The sequence below is a fragment of the Erpetoichthys calabaricus genome, chromosome 6, assembly GCF_900747795.2.
Source record: "Erpetoichthys calabaricus chromosome 6, fErpCal1.3, whole genome shotgun sequence".
NCBI classification, from domain to species: Eukaryota; Metazoa; Chordata; class Cladistia; order Polypteriformes; family Polypteridae; genus Erpetoichthys; species Erpetoichthys calabaricus.
The window spans coordinates 143,858,982-143,875,987 of record NC_041399.2 but is presented as its reverse complement, the minus strand read 5'-3'; the positions used below and the strand labels follow the sequence as shown (position 1 = coordinate 143,875,987).

Here is a 17,006-nt window from a genome sequence, read left to right as displayed (position 1 = left end):
TAAACACAGACCAGAAATCTTTAAAAAAAAATGTTATTCTTAAAAGGTTATATTCAGTGGCAAAATACAAAAAAGAAATGGCAAGAGAATCATTACACATAATATAACTGACCAACTTCTGTTCAGAATGAAAATACTCTTTAAGATACATTTCTCCAAGATACAGTAAGCTTTGAATTAAGATAAAGTGAATGTGAGAGGGGGACACAAGACATACTGTACAAGGGCTACTGGAGAAATTGTGATTCTTTGCATTTCCAACTGCCCATATTTTCAAGAAGAGGCTGAACATTTGGTTTGAAAAAGTTTATTTAAATATTTTGCATATTTTTTATAAAACAATTTTCTCTATATATGTAATGTGCCTTGTTATGCATTTATCTGTCCAAACATCCATCGATTTTCACTAACTACTTTGACCTATTATTTTCATTCTCAGTTAATATGCATGCATGGCAGTACTTTGCACAGACTGCACATGCACACAGACACACACAAAACATCCTAAACTTCATATCTTTAAACACAAGAGGAAGCCACTCATATTTCTTCAGATGTTCCATTTATTCATTTGGTTTTCAGTTCAACTTCCTGTACCTATAGCCATTTAAGTTTATTTGCTGGTTTATACAGTGTCCCATTTGTGTAAATATTTTCTTTGACATTCTTAAATTAAACTATATCTAATCCCCATCCCATTATCCATTACACCTTTTGTGACCTTATTTGGCTGTATTTTTTTGTTCTAGTCGGGTGAAAATCGACTGTGGTCACATCTTTAGATACAAAAACAAAACAAAAAAAAAAAAAAAAAAAAAAAAAAAAAACTAACTGCTTCTAAAATTCTTTCTGTGATTTCAACCTCCCAGAGTACACCAGTTCTTTCAAGTTAAAGTCCTGAATGGAAAAATATATAATTATATTTTTACATTTAAATAGTGTTTATTAAAAAACATAACTTTATTAAATACAGACAATATTCTAACAGCTTTTTCATTTCTTTTCTTAAAGAGAAAAATAGCTATGACTTTTTACTTTAGTAAAATGAAAGCTCTAACAAGAACAAAATTCTTTGAAATCATATAAAAAAAATTACCCGTGAAGGCAAGATTCCCGTCAGACCTGTAGAGAACTGAGCTTAAATTTAACTTTTTACAAGCTTAAAATATATATTTTTATATATTTATATATTTTAATATAATATAAATATTTACATTTAAAAACAGTGTCTTTCGGGATCAAATTGGTCACAGGCAGTTCTTTACACAGTCAGTGGAAATTCCCTGATTCCTTTCTGAAGTGCCTTTTTTCTCTTGGGAACAAATAGTGCAGTAATTTGTCTAGGTTTATTTGGGAATTCAGAACTTTCTATACACAATATAGAAAGCTGGAAAATAAAATAAAATAAATGTCAGGGCCAAACGGCAGTTTCCAGTCTTCAGAAACCTCTCTCATTCTCCACTCAACAGGTGGCAGAATTCACAGCTCCCACTTTTCAAGGCAGCCCCTGGAGGATATATCAGCATCTCCAAATCTCCAAAAGTCTTAGATGGATCATTCTCGTGCATGCACACACATAGAGGGGTCCTTAGGAGGTCCTTGTTCTCCTTCACTTGTTTTCCAGGTTGTAGCAGTGTGCTTCCCCCTTCCCTTTTCCATCATAGCCTTGTAAAGGTTGTCCATATTTGTCTACGCACCAACAGTAGCCTCTTTTTCTTCCTTTGGAAGGGCGACACTAAAAAAACACAAAAACAATACTCATTAATACAGGTAGAATACTAATAAACATAGCACATATATTATATGCCTCACAGCCTAAAACAGCTTAAACATTTTATAACATTTTTTTCCTAAATGTATGTGCCTGACATAAATTTAAACACTCAAAGATACCTTCATAAACGGAAGAACTGAAGTTTAAAACACAATACAATTTACCACCTTTACTTAAATGTTCTACTAGACAAAGCTGTCTTGATTACCTGATTAATATTAACAAGCAAATCAGGTTATGGTAATTATTATCCCAATTATATACATAAATATACAGTTTGACAGAGTCCTGTTTCTCACAAGATACAATTACAATTCATAATCTACTCTTTTCCCTCTTCCTGTCCCATCCTAAGCTAAACAAAAAAAAAATCCCATAAAATAAATATCTGTTTCTAAGACAGTAAGTTGAATGAACTGCCAAATCATTTGGATTGAGCAAATAGTGGAAGACGTTTCAATAATATAATAAAGCAACATATATACTACATCTTTTTTAATGCTTATGGCATTTTTACATTATATAAATATCATGCCTGTATAACAAGAAATTGTCAGTATTATGGGAACTCTGATGCTATTAAATTTACCTATTAACTATTGTAGGCTGCTCCCTTCTAGTTTTAGCACAGAATGAGCTGTGAAATAAGATTGGGAAGCTATCTGGCAACTCTTACGCATCTAGAAGGTATGTTTGGTTGAATAAAGTATTCCAGTAATGCAGATGTGTATCAAGAGGATGCATTAACTTATTGAAAGGTCATGTATTTAGAAACCCAGGATTGTTGGATGACTGCACCTGATGGAATTAGCTGAGGAGATTTTAGAAAGAGGCATTGGGGCTCATAAATGTTTTTAATGGAAGAACCTTCCTGGGATTTAACCTTGTTTTTATGGAATATATTTTTATTTCTTGTTTTTAACCTACACTTGACACATTTGGATTTTATGGATTACTTATTTACAGCCTAGTTTTGAAGCACTGAATTGTGGACACGGTCTAGTTTTTAATTAAAGCACATCACACTTCTGCACCAACTCCTTGCTGACTGAATGTTTGTCCTGATTTGCCTGGCTCATCACAGTTCATAACTATCAATGGTTCCAGGTTCAAGAGGCTCCCAGAAGCAACCAGGGAGTGTGGAGCCAACTCAGACCATCACAAGACCCACTCACTTTCACAGTATAATCAGAAAAAGGAAACACACCCACTGCTTTCATGGTACTGCCATTAGTCTGATCAATGATATATATGCCTAGTTTAACTTCAAAATCACCAACAGCCCACTGCAACCCTCCAAACCAAACTGGCAGCTGTAAGAATGCAGCATATTCTTTGAGCTGGCTATGTCTGTTTATGGAAGTTAATTCTTACAGAACTGCTTTAGTTCTAAGCAAAACTTAAATTTAAAGCATACAAATAACATACAATGTAGTGTAAGGTAAAGGGCCACCTAAGCCATTTCCAATTTTGTGGTTTTGCGAATACATAAGGAAGAGCTAACTCACAAATGTTAAGGTCTTCAACATTTTATAAATTCAATGAAATGCTGGCTTCTAATGCAGTGATTTGAGTGTAGGTGTTACGCAAAAATCTGGAAAAAAGTAGCTAATATACTGCATCTTTTTTAATGCTTATGGCATGTAATGTCCTACAAAATGAAGATACACGCACTCATGATCACGGTCACAAATAAACCCAACATGTACTTTTCTAGTATATGGGTGGAAACCCCAGTATAGGGAGTAGATCAGCAAAAACATAAGGAGAACAAACTAACTTCAAATGGACAGTAACACAGCCTTGGAATGCAAACTCAGGTCATGGAACTGATAGGCAGCACCCCGCACACGGTGCAAACCTACCATCAAAAACTAAACAATCTAATGATTTGATGTGCATTTTTTATTCAGTAATACTCCTTGCAAAGTGTCCAAAAGTAGTCAATCTCTCAAATCTGTCATGTTAGAACAATATAACAAACTATTTATCAGTATTTTAAAATGTTCAGATAAATGTGGTAAATTTAAAAACAGCACCTACAACCGATTTACAATTTAAAATCTCTGTTTTGAATCAAAAATGTTTTCTGTTCTTTTTTGCTTCCAATTTAAATGTGGGTACGTTTTCAAAGGCTTTTCCAAAACAAGTTATTGAAACGGAATGTTGCTATAAGCTGTACAACACTGAAAAATTTTCAACGGAGGCCATTAATAATCGAAGCATGAACGTATAGTGTACCCATTAAATAAAACCAAATGCTTCTTCGGTTTGTTGGGGTCAGTCATAATAAATGGCAGTTAAAATAAACCATTCATTTCAAATCTCCATGTCAGCCATCCTGCCCCCTTCCTGCCTATTCATATAAAATACCCATTCTCTCCAATATCCACAGTCATAATTGTGATGACTGGAGAGCACATTTGATTTGCTGTATACAAACATAATGTGCACATTTATAGCTTATGGGAAGAATGTTTGGCTGAGTGAGCATTTAGCAGAAATCAGAAAAACCACAAAGTAAATACTGGGTCTCAGGGTCATGAAATGACCTCCAGAAATTAAAGGAGCTTTATTTTCCCACTTGGAAGATACTGCAGTTTTCCTAAGCAGCTTCTACAATATATGTACATAATGATTGCTTTCTATGTCAGGCATTGAAGGCAGCAACTTTGCAAGACTAATATATATTATATATACACACACACACACACAAATGTAAACTTTGTGCTTTCCTTAGCTTTGCATTCTGCGATACGATAAAGACAATGATGAGCCCTATTCCCAACTCTTTGCATAAGTTTTTAATGAAGATTCTGCTAAGTAAGTAGCCGTCAACCCTAAATGCCCAAAAGTTCATTTTATACCAATACTAAACATTCCTTCTTAACAGAAATGTCATAAAAGAGAAAGCTTTTAAAAATGTGCATTACTTGTAACTATATTTACACTAGGACTTTAGGGCTTTTCATACTGTTGCCATAATTATGAAATTATAGTACATGTGCCACAAGCGGAGCCAAAACCAAACCTTAGGAGAAAAGAAATATACAAAAGAACTGCCAGTGTCACTTAAAGAAATTTAGTTAAGAACATATCATCTCACCTGCTTTTTCTTGTAGAAGCCTTTTTTGTCACAGTTTGGAATTCGAAATCCCCTTGGACTTAACACATTCATTATTTTTAGGTTGTTTAATATGCTCTCCATTTCTCTGCGACATGGCCCCTAGGGAAACAAAAACAAATCATTATTTAGTTTTTGGTCAACCATTAAATATCATTATTATAAAATTTAAGATGATATGAACAAATGCAAATATGTTATTGAATTTATCATCAATAATTATTCTGAAAGCATATTGGAATTTATTTTAGCTATGGGCTCCACTAATTTTACAAGTACAGCAATTGCAATATCTACAGCAAAATGGGTGAATTTATTTGCAGAGTGTCAAATTGCAAAGGCATTTTCTTTAGAAATATGCCATCTCCACAAAGGATGTTGAAATCGAGAAATTTGGTAAATGTTTAGCATAAAGAATAAGAACCATGTAGACATTTACACTAAACTTGGAAGTTAATGTCAAATTACAACTGATCAAAACTGGCAGACTTCATTCTCAGAGTATTTTTGAGTGATCTGTTGAGATCTGAATGATCATGTAATGTCATAGTGCACCTGGAATGTCTGCTAAGCTTTTACTCCATGTTTTATGTTTACAAATATTTATCATTTACCTTGGTGTGGGCAATAAATCAGTTGAATCAGGATTGCAGTTGAAATTCTTCAGGCAGTATGGATTTTGAGAAATACTGTTTTACCACTGTGCTAATAATTAGAAAAAAGCTTGCAAACACATTGAACACAAAACATGTTCTATCACACAAAGTGCAACTCTGTGCAAGTGAAAAGAAACAAGACATGTAATTTTCTAGTGGTGTATTCTCTTCAATGGAATGTCATTGTGCATTCATTTGTATGTGATCTTTGTGTAATAAAAGTACCTGCCCCCTTATGAATATTACACAGAGTGATGAGCACTTCAACCTGATTTGTAAATCAATACAACCAACCATAAATGTCATGACAAAATTACCTTACAGACTCCGTGCTGCATTTTTATTGGTTCAAGGGACGTGAATACCTACTCTCAAATCCACCTCAGCAGTAGACAATTAACAAGCTTTTCAGCAGAAAAGAGGCAAGACTGTGTGCACAATTAACGAGTAATAAGTTGGTAACTCATTATAAAATACATTTCAGTCTAAGAAGTATACAAATTCCAAAACCATCATAACTTTTAACTGTACCCGGATATGAAGTTTTGGCCATAATGCTCAATATTAATTCCAAAGCAATTCCACAGGGAGGAAAAATGCATAGTCCCCAAATGCAAGAGTTACTTAATAATATTTAATATTGAAATGAAAAAACACAACTCCATATAAGTAATAGTATTTACATGCAAGTAAATAATGGGTAGGTAATCGTAAAGAGGAACCAGTTGCCAAAAACATGAGTCGCTAAAACAAACACTTGAAACAAAACAGCTTGCTAAATACGCCTTTCTTTAGTTGTCCAAATGCAATAGCAAAGCCTTTTTTCATTAGTTAAGGTAAGATCTTTCTCATTGATATTGATCTAAAGTGCCATTTGAAGAAGATGTCAAAATTCTTATTTCAACAACATGCATAACTGGAGAAAACTCAGAAGTAATTCTTTAAGCAAAAACTTAAAAATACTTGCCATCTTATGTCTTAAATAGTTTTTCACCTTTAAATCAGATAAACTTGTTGTGATTTTTATTCACATTCCTAATCTCCACTGCATCATTCATGAACAACATGGTTAAGATTTGCATAACAAAATATTTTCAAAAGAGTTGAAGTTAAGGTGAAATTTAATATTAGCAAAATTAAACTTTTAATTTCTGTTTTATTGATGTGGGGCCTTTCATATGCCTCTATTTGCTCATTTGCCTCATCCGCTGCCTACACATTTGTGCCACACACTCCACCTCACACTTCACTTGAGATCAGAGGCCAACTCCACTTGCCTCACTTTCCCTGGAACTCTCTGGTAGCCACATATCCACGCCAATGGACTTTAGCAGCACAGACTTTTCTCCAAGAGGCTTGCAGGTTAAATGCTCTCTATCCATGATCTTCTCCAGATCCTTCTCTGACTGTGTGCCAACTCCAAAGATTCTGCTATGTTACATTTCTTTTGTCCAGCATCAACCCTCCTTACAATGTGCATTTCACAGTTTCTACAGAGATAACTTTATGTTTTCATGAAACACTTGGAAAATTACATACACTACTTGTAATATAAAAGTTATATAAAATGTAAATATAACTGCAGTATGTGTTAAATAACTAAGAACTCACATAAAAATAACTTCCCATTCTACAGTGCACACAATAGCAATGAGAGACGTCAACTATTCGGTATAAGGCAGTTACAACACTAAACTAACAACGCACTATGCCTCAGGCACATGCTCCCAAGAGCTTTTAATGCTGGTTCCATTATAAATGAGCTTCATCACAAGATTTTCTGTTTAACCAGAAGCTGTCCTGCTGGGCCCATTACTGTTACTTAAAGCACAAAGCTCACAGTAAGTTAGGGAGGTTTAAAAAATGAATTTTAATGCTGTTAAACTATGTCAGAAATCTGATTTTCTAAGAATTTCACTGCTAGCATGTTTTGTTTTCACTTTTTTTCTGACGATAAGTATACATTCAAGAAAATGTTAAAGAGAACTGTCATATTTCAGTAAATCAGTTTACTGACATTCAGTTCATTAAAGTCCTTTCCAGCAACGAAGATTTAGCTACTTAAAACAAGTATGAACTCTATTTCCTCTTTCTCTTCTAGTGTTGCTTTTGAAAACTACTTCCTCAACTAATACCCAACAACTATGAAGCAATATACTGTATTCTGTAGGGAGATCTGACAAACTGATCATAATCAGGTTGTCTCCACTGTTCCCACTATACAAGATTTCTGCCTGATGTATGCAAGATACGCCTCCTTGCTTGGGTCTTTATGAGCACATATTGCTACACTGCAGTTTGTTAAGTAAAAAAAGTTAAAAATGTAAGTATGCTATTAGCTTTAACAAATGGTACTGATAATACCAATTTTGCAATAATTTGTTACTTGATTTTTCATAATAGGCAGAGAATGTTCTGTGCAGATACTTACTACTTTTTATACTTTGAAGAAAACAATTCAAAGCCTGAAAAAAGATGGAATTCACACGGAGACAGATTTGACACTCACAACAGGTTGTTGTGTAGGAGAATGGCAAGTTCCATATAGTTGCTTAGATGTTATATTTCATAGATGAATTACAAGTTCCTTACAATTATCCGAAATTTACAGTAATTGTTTATTACATGACTCTTGTCAGGAAGCTGCACTGATGGCCAGCAGTGGGGAGGTCATGGAGCACTCTAAAGTTTTTACTTGAATATGATCCAGAGATCATTTTAATTAAGTTTGTAAGATATATACAACATGCTTAGTGTGTTAGGCTGTCATGCTCACTTGTGATCCATGAGGCATGTAAGAAACCTCATTAAGCATTGTTTAACTCCAATAAGCTAAGAACAACATTTAGAAAATACACTCATTGCCCTAGGGAAAATTCAATTTAGAAACCACTACATAAAAACAAGAATTTATACCAACACGATCGGCCCTGAAAGTTTAATCAAAAAATATGCAGCAAAAGGAAAACAAATGCTCTCTAAGGAGGTCCAAAGCAATTACATCAACCTAAAATACTGTCCACTGCCCCACTCTCCACCAAAATAGAAAACTCAGTCTGACAAATTTACAATTCATTTGAAAAAGTCAAAAATTTAGGCAATTGAAATTTGAAATGGAGGACATACCTTCTGACTTCTCTATAATCTTAACAGAGAAATACTCAGAATGCAAAGTTATTCCCAAGCTACTAAGCTTGTATCCTTTTTGCGTTAAATATTTCCAAGCTGAACCCTGAACGGGGCAAGTGTAAAAGAACTGATAATGGCCACCACCCATGTGGCTATCGCTGGTGAGCTCTTTTCAGAGAGATTAGAAAGAATGATTATTTTGCAATCAAAGAGATGTTTTTACACTCAATTACCAGCCTTTGTGGGCTATGCCCAGTGGCGTAGCTAGAGTTTTTGTCACTCTGGGCGGTCTTTGAGTTTGCCCCGCCCCCTTATAAAACAAAACATAATACATATCATCAACAATGAAAACGGCAAAAACTTTAGCTACAGTTTCAATTATCAATTGTAATTACAATTTAACTGCAATCAGTTTAATTACAATGTAAAATCTATGATCTACAATACTCAAATAATAAATCTACAGTACTACTTTCTTGCTTTTGTGTTGGCAAAATCGTTGATATTATCAAAGTCGATTTCATTTGTCAGTTTCTGCTCTATGGAAAGTATGGCAAGGTTTCTTAAACACAAAGTACTCATTGAAGATCTTATTTTTATAAGTTACAAGTTTTCACAAGTTTGGAGAAACTTCTAACACAGCTAGCCACACCAATAGTAATTGCGAGGAAAATTCATAGCATTATGATATTTGGAATTGAATACTGAACCACAGACGCACCTTGCCGTACCAGTAAGATCCGATCTGTGTGTCAACGTTAACTTAAAAGATATCAGCCTTTGGCCAAGCAAATTAACAACTGAAACTTTTGTTTGTCATACATTTCATCACTAGAAGATGAAAAACTACTTGAGCTTGAAGATGGCTTTAATTCGGAAACTTCTTTACATGCAGTAATTGTAGTCCCTTCATTCGTTTTTTAATACTTCTTCCCTCATCTTTTTCTTTTTCCTAAAAGCAGCACCACTCTTTTGTTCATTTCATTGTGAGATTGAGAGAATATAATTAAATATTAATAATGAGACTGAAGGATGTGTTCCTTTCGTCCAGAGTAAGTCAGTGGACTGTTCAAGATTTGCATTGGTAAAGAATAACTTTGCAATACATGTAACAGTTGTTAAACATTAAAAATGGTGTGATTTTAGGGCTGGGCGGCACGGTGGCGCAGTGGGTAGCGCTGCTGCCTCGCAGTTGGGTGATCTGGGGACCTGGGTTCGCTTCCCGGGTCCTCCCTGCGTGGAGTTTGCATGTTCTCCCCGTGACTGCGTGGGTTTCCTCCGGGCGCTCCGGTTTCCTCCCACAGTCCAAAGACATGCAGGTTAGGTAGATTGGTGATTCTAAATTGGCCCTAGTGTGTGCTTGGTGTGTGGGTGTGTTTGTGTGTGTCCTGCGGTGGGTTGGCACCCTGCCCAGGATTGTTTCCTGCCTTGTGCCCTGTGTTGGCTGGGATTGGCTCCAGCAGACCCCCGTGACCCTGTGTTCGGATTCAGCGGGTTGGACAATGGATGGATGGATGGATTTTAGGGCTTACAAAAGCTCTATCAAACCAGCCTGGGTTGGACCACACCTTCTGGTTTAGAAACTGAAAAATGCTGCCATCAGGGAAACATTTCTTGCAAGTTGCCATCACTGTACAAGCAAGGAGGTGGAACTGCTTATCCTTACCTATCTCGGGGGAGCCCCAGAAGTAGAACTGTGCCTCTAAAAGGTGTACAGCACAAAATGTCTCAAGGTAAAATACTAGAATATGGGTGCCAAATCTACATCAAGGAATGTACAATGTAAAAATGAGTCATTTTAGTAAGTAGGTGATGTATGAGAAATATTCTTTTGAAACATAAAACGTACTAAGTTCATATGTTGTTGAATTTCATTTTAATGCCTTGCCAAACACATTTAAAGCATATAATGCATAGGATGCATATATAAAGTAATATTGTTCTCTCTTTTTTCTGGTACCTCATTGTGTTTGGCAATGTATTTAATATTGCATTCATTCTAAAGGGTACTGTACAAAAAAGTGAATACTGTTAATTTAATAATAATCTGCTACAAACATACACATTGTTATGAATAACTACTTACATATTCTGTTTCCTGCTTTGATTCTGAAACGAAGTTGTTTGAATCTGTACATATTCTAGTTGGCACATAATCCACTTTGTAGCTCCGTTGTTTTTTGGTATGATCTTTCCTGATGATTCCACTTAGAGAACGGTGGGTTGATTTAGGATCCTTGACAGTGCTGTGGTCTTGGATGTCTGTACTACTACTGTTTCTCTCTTCTTCAGAGCCACTGGCATTTCCTGTTACAAACACCATAGGTAATCATTACTACAAAGTATGCTAAAGGCCAGAATGAGCGAGTAACTGCTCCTTTTTACATGATAAGAATTATTTTTGCTGCATTATTATTTCACATTATTATGATTTGAAAATCTTTAAAGGTATACCTTTGCTGTATTAAATTTCTCTATCTTAAATGTGCTATGTACTGAATTTCATTGGAATAAAACTGCACATATGCCACAGTACCCTCCTGCACGGTGCTTACTCATTCTTTCATTGAATTTGTTACAAATTAAATAAGAAAAAAGACTACCAAGGCAAAATACTAAGCAGACTCAAATATATGGATGAAAAGTCAATACATTCTTAAGTAAGTCCATGTAGCTGTGCAAATAATCAGATCAATTATCTAAATAATTTCACAGAAATAACCTCTATTAACTTCCAGTACAGTATTGACAGTAATCATGAAATTAAATTATTAGAATTGTGTTTCCTTTATGCTTCGTGGAACTTTACAGGAAAAATGCGTATAAAAAGACATACAATATCTTGGTAGTTTGACAAACACAAAAAGGTGTGTTCACAAACATGAGACTGGCAATGTCACCTAGCAATTAAGATCTGAACTGTAAACCCCAGGATAACCAATTAGAACCTCACTGTCAGTGTGCTATTGACCCTGACCTTACAACTTGACCAGAATGTGCTCCAACTGTTAAAATGTATATATGAAAAAAATAGTTCTGAAACTAAGATTTCTTTGAACTCTGGTCTAACAAAGACTGTTTTTACACAGTACGGTAGGAGTAAAATGTCTTAATAGAAATAACTGACAAGACAAAGTCAGGCTAAAAGGACTGCTCACAGTACATGTTGAATGAAACCCGTTACCTTGTGTGTGTTTTGCAATATAAACCATACTGTACAACCCAAGTGCACACAGAATAAAAAAGTGCTCATTCTATTCATATTTTATACTGCCACAGGAGGGCAGTCTTATAAAAGAGACTAACAATCACCAAGTCTACCAGTTTGAGGCCATCTTAAAATGTTTAAATTACTTATTCCGACTATTAAAATATTTTAAACATGTACGTAAACATTAACGATCAAAAATACTAAAAGTAGTAAATTGACAGCATTACGGATAACCTGAGTACATGTAAAGAAGCAACTACACAGCCATTACGTTCTGTATGAATTCTTACTTGACATGGTCGTATTACGACCAGACAGTTCTCCCATCGGTGCCCTAAAGGATCACTTTGTGGGATCATACGATCATTAAATGTTTCAAATCTAGACTTGCATGTCCAGATGTGTAAAGTGTGTCTGATGAAATTACTACAAACTGCGCTAAGTAACAAAAATCGAGAGATTTAAAAGATACTGGCATCAAGGTAATTTTATACGTTTGCTACATTCAAACCGATGCTTAAATTAATTTTGAGTGTTCGGTTAATCCTGGATTCGCAAAACGTTACAGAAATGTCCAGAAGTGTGAAAGCAGAACACGTAGAATGACTCACCATGGACATGAACAACCAATGAAATAAATTAGGATCGCCAAATGGCAGCAGTAGCAAATGTATTTTCTTGTCGGATGCAAAGAAATGTCATTAACAAGCCGCGTTTGTAAACCAATTGTGCCTGCAAGTGCCAAATGACGGGAAGTAAGCGCCGTAAAGTCAGTGACACGTGTGTGCGCACTTGAATCTCTCCTAGACCTCAAAGCAAACCTTATGCTATTAAACATGACCGTGAGTTTAAAAATATCCCCAACTTCCATAAAAGTAAAACTGCAACGCATGCGAAAATAAGAAAGTGGACGTCCAACATAAACATTTAGCCTGCTTATTTTATGCAATCAGTCCGCTCCGATTTCTGCTTGACTTGTTAAAAGTTTTTGCATATTAGTGCAGCAGTGCATGACACTGTTAGCCAAGATGCAGGGTGCGCAATAGAAGGTTCGCCAATGATTCCAAGTGCTGCGGATTTAATAGTCTTCCCGCTGTGTGAGCGCAGATGGAAAGGGTAGTAAAACAACTTGTTGCGTATCTCACGCAACCCAGTGCGAGGGGAAGCGACACGGCCGGGCCCAAAATATACTTCTCTAAATTTTCTGGGTTTGGAGTCATGCGTGCCCAGCTGCAAGGGGTACGCTTCCAGACTATCAATTATAAATGCAAATCGCATCCACGATTTTAAAAGCAGCGGGCGTCAAACTCGAAGATTCCTCCACCTACCGTGCAACTACGTGTGATGCTCGTTCTAACAACCAAACCCAAGTGCAATTGAATGGGTTGTCGACGTAGTGGCATCGACGAAACCCCAAAATCTTAAGCATGAACTTCTGCTTACCTGAACCATTCCTCGGCAGAATCGTGCGCAGTTTACTGGATGGCGAACTGGAGCACACCCCCCTGCCCTCCAGCATCGCCTGCAGTGGCTTACTCTCCCCTGGCTGTGGCTGGCAAGTCAAACCAGAGCCGCACCTCTCCGTGTACACCCCGCAATTCTGGCCCTCGGTGAGCGCGCACGTCATGCAGCAGCCGCAACCTGGCTCCCGCACCTTCTCTACACAGTCCGTTGGTGGCGGCTTACACTGCCCCAGAGTCTGGGCATCGCAGGGCTCGCAGCGGACCACCGGGCCAACCGCCTCGCTCAGCCTGCTCAGCAGCGCCAGCACCGCCGCCAGACACCCGACATACACTCTGGACACCATGACGAGCAACGACTGCAAGAGCTGGGCCAAGTTAGCTATCACGTCCAAAAGGTGCTCTCTCCCGCTAACCCGCTGTAAACTTTCTCCATCTGTTGCTTTCCTTGCACCAGCTTCACGTTATATAGAGGCAGGGGAAACAGAAAACCTGGAAGACACGCCCACTCTGCATGAATAATGTACGCACTTAGGGATCGCTTGCATTTCCTTCACGTATGGAAATCGGAAAAGGAGTACAGGAAACGCGATCCATGTGTAGCGTAATCATTCAGTCTGATGGAGAACAATAGGCGCGCTCGACGTACACAGCCATGAACACTGTCGAAAACGTGTTTTGAAGTAACATCTATCTGCGTATTAAAGTGTAAGCTATACATATTTAAGAAACAAACATTTCTTTTTGAGAAGTGAAAAGAAAGTAGAATACATACACGTTTTAAGACGGCCCCCGCTGTCGAAACCTTGAGCATGTAAACTTTCCTTTACTTTCAAGTATTTCCAGTCTTACTGTGTGCACCCTAATGCTTTAAACTTCACTTCTATAAAGTGCACTCCGAAAGACAGAAAAAGACATCTATACTGCAATTAAAAAGTAGAGATGCACAACAAGTAGCCGAAATTATATTTTTAACAGGATTTACGTATTTCCGTTGTCCCCTCACTCTTCAAATAAACTGATAGAATGCTTAAAATTAAGATCGTTGTGAATTTTACAATGCATGTAAATTATAATTTTTATTTTAACATTTTTGCATTTGACCGATCGTCATTCATTCATCAAATGGAAAATCATGAGTCATGTTTTTATTGTTTCGTGTAATGTTAAAAATAGAATGGACTAAATATTTTAGGATGCTGAAATGCCTGAACTGAATTTAAACCTTTGTCTGTAACGCATGTCTTGATTAAAAATTACAGTGGACTTTTTCCTAGTATTGCAACGGAGTGTACAGTGCACTTTAGACAGACTCTTGCTATATGAAAATTACTAGCATCTTATACATGGAAAGCAAGTAAGTGTGCGTCTTTGTTTTTTTCTTTTCTTTGAACTGGATTCGCTAACATATATCAGACGTAAGCATTTTAACTGATTGTCCACCTTCTCTGACAGAATCACGAAACCTGCAGCGTTCTGTTATCTTGAATGCCGAATTTACAGTAACATGATTCTGCAGTTTTGGCTTTAACCAGTGCCGTTACCCGGGAAACAGTGCCTATGCAGCTGAAAGGTCTTTCTGTACAGATCTCTCCGAAAGATGTCACTGTAGCACGCGAATAAAGCGCGAGAAAACCAAGTGCAGTGAAGTGGTATGCTCGTTTCTGGGCAGAGGACTGTGGCTCCCTGTGAAACAGCAGGAAAATAGATAACCTTGCCGGAACATGAATGCTGACGACGGATGTGGAACTGGTTCAGCTTGTCGGCAAGGGAATGAACGCACGGATGGGACAGCTGTCCTGAATCGTTTGCACCCCTGTGGATCACTGTAACTTTTAAATCTTTTTTCCATACAAGTTAGTGCTAGCACATTATTGACAGGGCAAGACGCTGGCAGACCTCATAAAGTAGACCCGTCTCCAGTTAAAGACCAGGAATGTATAACTTTCTTCTAAAGTAAGAGGCACTTAATGTAAAGCTAAAACTTTCTGAAGTATGTCTTCAGACAGTCCCATTCAACATACATTGTAATTTTTTTTGATCTGTGTCTTCCCACCGTGAAACTATACATACATTCATATCCATTCATCCATTTTTAAACAAACATAATCCAATGATTACGCCCGATAGTTACATTATTATTATTATTATTATTATTGTTGTTGTTATCACTGTACCACTCTACTGCCCGATCATTTTGTTTGCAACGCTTGTGTCGGCATTGCTTTGATGTCATCCCAATATACATGTGTGATAATCCACTTAACCCCTCCCTGAATATTCACGGTATCGATTGCATTACGGCTGGTCTTGGCATTGGTCAGTGAGGAACCATAGACGGTTGATAAATCGTTTTGTTACCATACATCCATCCTGTTTCTGGAGAATCTTTATCTATTTCAGGATCGCGGGTGAGGTCCACGGCAGGAAACTTTTGTGCTCAACAGATTTAAATTCCCCAATTAACCTAGCAAGGTTGGTATCATGAACGCTGAAACCTCAGTCAGTACTTGGAGAAACATAAAGGGTACCTGGGAGAACGTACCGTCACACAGTGTCAAGACCTTGTTCACTAAGGCTATGAAATGGCATCACTGACATACAATGTTCACGTCACTTACTATTATAATTATTGTTATTATTATTATTATTATTATTATTATTAGGAATATTGAAGAATCAAGACATTATAAACTTTAACTACAAACTGAAAATAAGATAATGCAAAACTTGTGATTGGCTGCGTGAGAATGAGATTTATGCGTGACGTGGAATATCCGTTATTGCGAAGTAGTTTTCAGGATGAAAACGTGCACTTCAGGACGTACGACCTCAAGTACAGAGAGGCGCATTGTTTACACGCGTTTCTAGGTAACCGCTCTTCTTGCCGGGAACATGTTACTCGTACAAAGCTATTACATTGCCATGTGACAAATATAGAAAAGCACCATTATTAAACAGATCACGTCATAAATCAAACAATTGCCTATAGTTATTATAAAAATAAATATCTTTGGCTTTTATTTATTTGTACAGCTGTTCTCATTTTTAAATACTTTAAAAGACATGATCTGACACTAGTGTAGCATCAGAGTCGTACTTCTCACGCAGATCCTACTTTGTGCTAGTCAAAAATAGCAATAGCTGTGTCAGCAGAATTTCTCATCAAGTAATGGTGTGTGCGTGTGTGTGTTTTAATTTAGTTAAAATCTATTGAAGTGAGCAAGACAGTTAGGATGACAGTGGATGCTTTCTCAATTAACACACCGGAGACAAGGCAGATGCTTTTCAGTAATAACCCCAAGCCTGGCATAGCTTTAGAAAGTGTAATTATAGGCAAGTAAAGCATTACAGTATCTTGTGCTTTTCCTTTGTACGCCTTGACTGTTGTGCCTCCCTCCCTGTCACCCCCACCACACACTCAGATGCGCACAAACGCACAGGCACACACAAATTGTCTGTCTCTGCCTTTCTATGTTTATGTGTCTTTCACTATTTTTCCAGTTCTTATAATACTAAAATCTGGATGCCATCCTTCTTCTTAAACAATACAAACAAATGTATACATTTCTATATTATACAGTCATGGATAGCATGATGACATAGTGGATAGTGCTGACACTTCATGGATCCAGAATCCTGGGATTGGGAT

At 36.9% G+C, this 17,006-nt stretch overlaps 1 protein-coding gene across 1 annotated transcript; it reads right to left on the bottom strand.

Annotated features, from left to right (window-relative positions):
- Positions 1-291: 291 nt before the first annotated feature.
- Positions 292-13,813, bottom strand: igfbp3 (insulin-like growth factor binding protein 3). The gene is made up of 4 exons (XM_028803969.2): positions 13,338-13,813; positions 10,770-10,990; positions 4,881-5,000; positions 292-1,735 (listed from the first exon to the last, which is right to left on the bottom strand). Exons 1-4 carry the CDS (start codon positions 13,699-13,701, stop codon positions 1,610-1,612), a joined length of 831 nt encoding a protein of 276 aa, XP_028659802.1. The 5' UTR covers positions 13,702-13,813; the 3' UTR covers positions 292-1,609.
- Positions 13,814-17,006: the final 3,193 nt, after the last annotated feature.